Below are 6,505 nucleotides of genomic sequence, written 5' to 3' on the forward strand. Positions count from 1 at the left end.
TTTGTTTTAAGCCTTTACATTTTTACCCATGGCCATATCATTGTGTTAAGTTTGGGCTTGGGGTTCAAATCCTTATTTTTTAATTGCTCTATGGGTGTTTGCTAGATGTTAGATTTTTCTAATGGTAGCTACTCTTATGACCCACCTTTTTTGTATAAAATGCTTGTACATATTGTTAATCAATGAACTTTAAAGGAATCATTTTAGCCAAAAAAACTTAAAAATTGAGCATGCAACAAAGTATGTGTGTGTGCGAGTGTGTGTACCATAATTGGAAGATTTATATTACTAAAAAGTTGCAACAAAGGTACATCAAAAAGTGTTTCTAATAAATAGTTCACAAGCCAAAAAGAGATAATGTTCTAGCAAATAATTGGATACCAAAAAAGGCTTAGATACAACTTGACACTGTAATATCTGTTGGTCTATATCCTATAAAAAATACCTAAAAGCTTGACAACTTTAAAAAACATATCTATTTATATAGTTGCAAGCAAGTCAACTAGTGATTCCATACATTATTTACTTGGTTGGTCCATCATTGCCTTTGCTATTTCCACATGCTTCGGTACTTAATGAACCATGCTTTCTTTTGCTACCTTTCCACAGTTTAGATTTACAAAGTGAACATGGATGTATTTTCTAGAATGCCTCCCTTTTGAGAATTAGGCAACCACTCTCTTTGTTCAATATTTAATGTAGTAATTTGCTTTCTTACTACAAGAGTATGCCCATTATTACTTCAACGAGAGAGTTGGTCATGTTTTCTTGGTCTGCCATTTCATCTATGATTGATTGAATTAAGCTATCATGTCAATTAACTACCTTATTTTCAAGCTTAAGGGTCCTCTACACTCTTGTAATTCCTTATAATCCATCTAATAGTCACAAGATACACTGAGGTAGTTACTATTTCAAGGTTCCAAACTTATGTTGAGATAAAGTGGCAAACAAGACCCAAGGAAAGACCAGTGAAGAAACATGGCCACCTTCAAATGAGAGGTAGAGACAAACCCAATTGCTTAAAAATCTTCACGGTGCACTAAATAGAAATTCCCAAGCATTAAGTTAGATAAGAAACAACCAAAACACATAATAAACATAAGCCATGCCATCTAAACAATAATTGATTTAATTCTATCTCAAAGACAAACATAAAACACCCCAAACGTGTATTTCAAAAGAAATGATCATAAAATTCTACCAAAGTGATGTTTGATTACCTTATGAAGATGACACTGAGAAGCAACAATATCTCCATACAAACAACTAGATATGCAAATGGCCAAGGGGTTACATACGAGTGACATGGCAATTTTGTAAGAGATGAAAGAAGGTTTTTAATTTTCAAAACCAAATGCAGTACAACTCATGGCAAGTGGTTCAAACACGGGCCATTGTGTTTTTGAAAAGGAGAAAATGGAAGATATTAATTAAAAAAAGGGAAAAAGGGTTACGAATAGAAAAAACCTAAAGTCAAAGGTATAATATATTTAATAAATCTTCAAACCAAAGTTATGAAAATATCTTAGTATTATTGATACTGTTTTTATTAAAAAAGCAAAAAGCAACACGTTGGATAAAGATAACATTTTAAATTTTGATTTTCAATTTAAAATTTGATCTCCACTTCTTGGAATGTTAAGCGTAGGTATACCCGGGGGAATAATACGAAGGGACCCACCAGATTTAATCTCCACTTCTTGGAATGTTAAACGTAGGTATACCCGGGGGAATAATACTGAAGGGACCCACCATTTAAATCTGGTTTTCCCGTGACCGCTAAATTAATCTAAGACACAATTAATACTTCCTTAAAACGCTAATGGCGTGGTTGTCGGATCCGTAAAATCCAACGGACAAGACCGGAGTTTGTTAGAAGCGGACGTGGCAATCCAGGAATGGGGAGATCAAACACTAAACTCAACACGCGCCTGATTTCTAGTAGCTGCAGGTTGGCAATGGCAGTTATTTCCCTAACTACACCACGTGCACGGTGCACCCCTCGTTCCTCTAAATTTGCGTGCCACTCTCCCGCTATAACTCCCCTTTTCAAATCCAGGGATTCCTTTCTTTGTTTCTTTGCCTGATTTACCCGCTCGCCGCACAATCATTTGAACTCACCGGACCTCAGGCTCGGCATGGACACGCGCCCGCCATACGGAGACTCGACGGCTGCCGGAATAGGTAAGCGATGGATCTGGCGGCTGGTTGGAGGTTGATCGCTAAAAGTGGGGGCAGGTGAAGGAGAGGGTTATTCTAGCGGAAATTTAAATTGGCGGAGGAGGTGGACAATGGGAACGGTAATCATACTAATTATGAGGGATCATGTGATTCTCGTATTATTGGTTTCGAGGAGGGGCGCGGCGGTGGTGACTGTGAGCGCGCTCATTTTGCTGTTCAAATGTTTGAAATCGTGAGCATTGCAAAATAACTAACGGTAAGGTCTCTGGCCGCGCGGGATTAGATTTAACCCTCCGCCAAATTTTGGAGAGCGCTTCTCCCGCCATTCGTTTTCCCTCCGCTGTCGCTAAAATTTTGAAGTGGGTTTTGCAGATTTTCACCCGTTTGCCTCCACTGTTGATGTTGTTATTATTTTTATCTGGCCGGCGAATATCTGTCTGGGCTGGGGAAGAACAAGATCTGAACTGCCAATGCTTTGTTTCTTGGCCTGTCAAGTTTCGCTGCCGCGATCGAATCGGAGATCTGAACTAGCCTTTCTTTGATCTGCAGGTCCACTGCAAGGATCTTTGTTTCTCCCTCCGCCAAGGTTTGAATCCTGGGCAAGATTTTCTTTCTTTCTTTTTTTTTCCCCAGGGTCTTTCTTGGAAAGTTCAGGCTTTCTTTCTTTGTTTCTCTGGTTTTTTATTTGCCGTGGTAAACCCTGAAATCGCTGCAGGGTTCACGACTGCAGACTCGTTTGCAAGATCTGCTATAAATTTCGAGAATAGCAAGTTCAAGCCGTTCGTCTACGAAATCGATCGTTCGAGGCGTGTAGACGGATACAGGACATTGTTTTCTGCGGCTTAAACGTGGAGGTGGGAATGTCATCGTTTGGGGAGCCTGACGGCAAAGCTCAGGCTTACAGCCGGAAGGAGAAATCGCTGGGGTTGCTGTGCGTAAAGTAAGTTCGGACCGTTAGGTTTTGCTCGTTTCTTTCTATTTACCTGATCACTGCATTTTACGGTGTAGCTTGGCTTGTTGTTGCTTGAATTGATTGAATCGATTTGATGATTTGATGGCGCCGTATGTGCAGTTTTCTGAATCACTACACGCAAGAGCAAGTGGATTCCATCAGTCTCGATGAAGCTGCGTTCCGCTTAGGTTCGGGTTATTCGGCCTTGATGATGATCCATTATATTTTGTTACAGATATTATTTATTTAGTCGATCGGTTGCTAGCGGATTTTTATTTTTAGTATTTCTTGTACAGGTGTGGAGCGGCGCCGGATTTACGATATCGTTAACGTTTTGGAAAGTGTCGGGGTAAGCATTTTATTTGAATGTAGAATATTCTTCGATACGAATTTTTGTTTTGTTTTTTCTTGTGCTTTTGTTTACATTATCGTTGAATTTTGCAGGTCCTGGTTAGAAAAGCCAAGAATCGGTATACTTGGAAAGGATACGAGGGGATTCCAAGAGCTCTGGAAAAACTGCGAGTAATTTATTTAAAGATTGCGTATTCTAGATGTCTAATTCCTCTGTTTGATATTCTGCCGCGTCTATTGTTAACCGTATCCTGAATATTCTGCTGCTCGTTTGATTTCAAATCTTCGCAGGAAGCCGCTCTAAATGGAGAGGTCCTTAATGGCGTGAAAAATCTATCAGATTTATCGGAGATCAAGATGAATAATGTGCGGGTAATATCTTCATTCCATCCCTTGTCGCGCAAACTTTGTACGCTTTGGTTTATCACCTGAGTACGAGAAAAATCTACAGATCCTTTTCTTGATGATCACTGACGTGTTCGGCAGGTCTGTTTGGTGTCTGATGACGAAGAAGAGGAACATTCATCAAATGAGAATGTCTGCCCTCCGGAGAACACAAAGCACCAAGGTAAACGGCCTTTAAACAAGAGTAGTCCCGTTTCAGTCCTTACGGAGGCATCGAAGGGTAGTCCTGCTAAATCTAAAGCAGGTAAAAAACGAGATCCAGCACATGTTTTATTCCCTCTTTCTTTCTTAATTGAAACGCATTTTTCATATCAGGTTTTAGAACATTGCATCGATCTGCAGATTGCAGGCGTGAGAAATCTCTAGGCCTTCTCACGCAGAAATTTGTGCAGCTCTTTCTCGTAACACAGGTGCCCAGCTCTATCTTTCATCCTTGCATTTGGCCTCGTTATGAAACATAACATTACCGATATTTGTTCTCACGCTGTTAATTTGAGGTCTAAGTTTTTTCTTTTGTTCAGGCACAAGTAGTATCACTGGAAGACGCCGCTAGGCTGCTGCTAGGTGAATGCAAAGAATCTGCAAAACTAAAAAGTACAACATTTTTTTCTCCTGGCTTATTGCTTCGATGTTTTCAAGCGAATCAAACCTGATTATTTTACTCCATTTTCTTTCTCGTTTCTGCAGCTAAAGTAAGGCGATTATACGACATTGCGAATATTTTATCGTCTTTGAATCTCATAGAAAAGGTAAATAAGTCTTTCACATAAGTCTTGCCTGTGCCCTGCAGGAGATATTAGGAGATGTTGTCAATAATGAAGCTCATATTTTTTTTTTTTTTTTTTAAACAGACTCACAATACGGAGAATCGGAAGCCTGCTTTCAAGTGGCTGGGAGTCAAAGATAATGCAAAATACACGGCCGGTGCGTTTCTGTTTTTAAATTTATTCTTACGCCTTCTGATCATCGTAGGAGACTAGGATCTTATTTTTTGTATTTTACTGTTTTGTCAGAAATGGCGACGAGGAAAAGACAGTTTGGAACCGTGCTTTCCACAAATACTAACGTGACGTCTGTCCCCAAAGCAAAGCGCGGCCGTCCATCGATCAAGGACGCGTTCGAATCTGGCCTCCAACCGCTAAATGGCGCTAAAGGCTCCTCCGTCCTGAAGCCTCTACAGCCCAAGGCTACAAACGTAGCCGGGGCCGTGTACAATCCCGTCCCAGTCTATCCACGCGAAGGCTCTGCCATTCCCATGCCGGGCATGGCCGCTTCAGCCCCCGGGGTGCCGACGAGCCTGACACTCGGTACATCCGGCGGATGGAGGGAATGGACCACAGCCGATTCTCAAAGAGTCTCAGAACAGAAAAGCAACGATTCTGCTGGTGCAGCGGTTGGATCTTCTCCCACTTTAAAGACTTCAAATTTAAGCAGGCCAAGTTTCCCATCGAGAAACAGGGACTGCTCTGCCGGTTTCAGCTACGGCCCATTCTGTCCGTTCCGTTTACAACAGCAATGTTTAGCCGGCATCTACCCTCCCCAAGGTTTCGACCGTGCAAACGATCGGCCTGATGAGAATCAAGATCCGGAAGGCTCATCTCAAGAATCTGAAGTAACAAACCCCTTTTCCATGCAGTACCAGAATGAAGGTAAGCTTCCATTTTCTTCTCTTCTTTCATAAAAGCCAAAAATAAGGATTTTGCATTGATTTTTACTGTTTTCTGACAGCCATGGACCAAATGTTCGCGCACTGCATGAATGCTTGGAAGTCATGGTACTTTCAAGCGGCTGCCTCTGCAACGGCGAACGCAACTTCGGCTTCGTCTCCAATTCGTTCCGGTCACGAGCCCAGCGATTCGGTTACGGAAGCGACATGAAAACAACACCACAATTAATATTCGAAAACAGGCTTCCATTCCTTTGTGCACCATACAGATCGTTCATTAAGAGTGCAATTACTTATTGATAAAACAAGAAAGGGTGAGTTTCTACAGGAAGAAGACAGAAAGCCTTCGATTAGGGACACAGTGATGACATGATGTGTGCATGCAATTGGCCCAGATTGCATGTGTATGCCTGCATTTTATATATTTCAAATATGATTATTTCCAACGGGTGTCCGTATAGCGCCGAATCTTGGTGGGTTCCACTGTAAAAAGCACATGGCTCTCAAATGCCAGCAATTAATGCCCCACGTTAGCTGTGGAAGGGAAACATGACAAACTCAGTCATTGGAGGCGTAATTTTAATTTGACTTGTAGAAACCTTGAATAAAATACCTTTGTGTGAAAGCATGTCTAGAATTTGGATGTCGATGGCCAAATTGAGTTTCACTTCGAAGGTACTTGTGTGTGCCAACCTTTTATTTTTAATATATAGCAATTTTTATTGGGAGTTCAGTTTGTGAAAGCATTCAGTAAAAAGAGTTTACAATTCAAAATTTGTTGCGTACATGGGGATATTCAATACATAGAATGTTACATTTCAAGAACTTGTGTACATAGGGATATTCAATACCTAGAATGTGCATTATCAAGATGCAGTATATCTCATAGGAATAGGGGTAAGTGATTTTTGGATTTTAAATTGTTTTGTATTCTATTTAAATATAGG

At 40.8% G+C, this 6,505-nt stretch overlaps 1 protein-coding gene across 4 annotated transcripts; it reads left to right on the forward strand.

Annotated features, from left to right (window-relative positions):
* Nucleotides 1–2,277: 2,277 nt before the first annotated feature.
* On the forward strand, nucleotides 2,278–6,302 carry LOC149261026 (uncharacterized). 4 transcript variants are annotated; one of them, XM_089381011.1, is made up of 14 exons: nucleotides 2,278–2,440; nucleotides 2,557–2,770; nucleotides 2,915–3,124; nucleotides 3,257–3,324; nucleotides 3,433–3,485; nucleotides 3,581–3,658; nucleotides 3,779–3,859; nucleotides 3,974–4,136; nucleotides 4,208–4,302; nucleotides 4,414–4,486; nucleotides 4,580–4,641; nucleotides 4,744–4,816; nucleotides 4,906–5,541; nucleotides 5,621–6,302. In XM_089381011.1, exons 3-14 carry the CDS (start codon nucleotides 3,045–3,047, stop codon nucleotides 5,767–5,769), a joined length of 1,611 nt encoding a protein of 536 aa, XP_089237137.1. In that variant the 5' UTR covers nucleotides 2,278–2,440; nucleotides 2,557–2,770; nucleotides 2,915–3,044; the 3' UTR covers nucleotides 5,770–6,302. The 4 variants fall into 4 exon arrangements, with proteins under 4 accessions (XP_089237137.1, XP_089237136.1, XP_089237140.1 ...); XM_089381010.1 differs by having other exon boundaries at nucleotides 2,900–3,124; nucleotides 5,621–6,301; XM_089381014.1 differs by having other exon boundaries at nucleotides 2,280–2,440; nucleotides 2,900–3,124; nucleotides 4,235–4,302; nucleotides 5,621–6,301.
* Nucleotides 6,303–6,505: the final 203 nt, after the last annotated feature.

This window comes from Pinus tabuliformis, chromosome 6, assembly GCF_031772625.1.
Source record: "Pinus tabuliformis cultivar Carrire ecotype Pingquan chromosome 6, CPIR1, whole genome shotgun sequence".
In the NCBI taxonomy this organism is placed as follows: Eukaryota; Viridiplantae; Streptophyta; class Pinopsida; order Pinales; family Pinaceae; genus Pinus; species Pinus tabuliformis.

Bases quoted from the DNA above. Each gene is read 5' to 3' on its own strand.
- LOC149261026 (XM_089381011.1), top strand. From the start codon at position 3,045: ATGTCATCGTTTGGGGAGCCTGACGGCAAAGCTCAGGCTTACAGCCGG. The intron at 4,303-4,413 runs GTGCCCAGCTCT...TCTTTTGTTCAG, and splicing joins AGCTCTTTCTCGTAACACAG to GCACAAGTAGTATCACTGGA. The intron at 4,487-4,579 runs GTACAACATTTT...TCGTTTCTGCAG, and splicing joins AGAATCTGCAAAACTAAAAA to CTAAAGTAAGGCGATTATAC.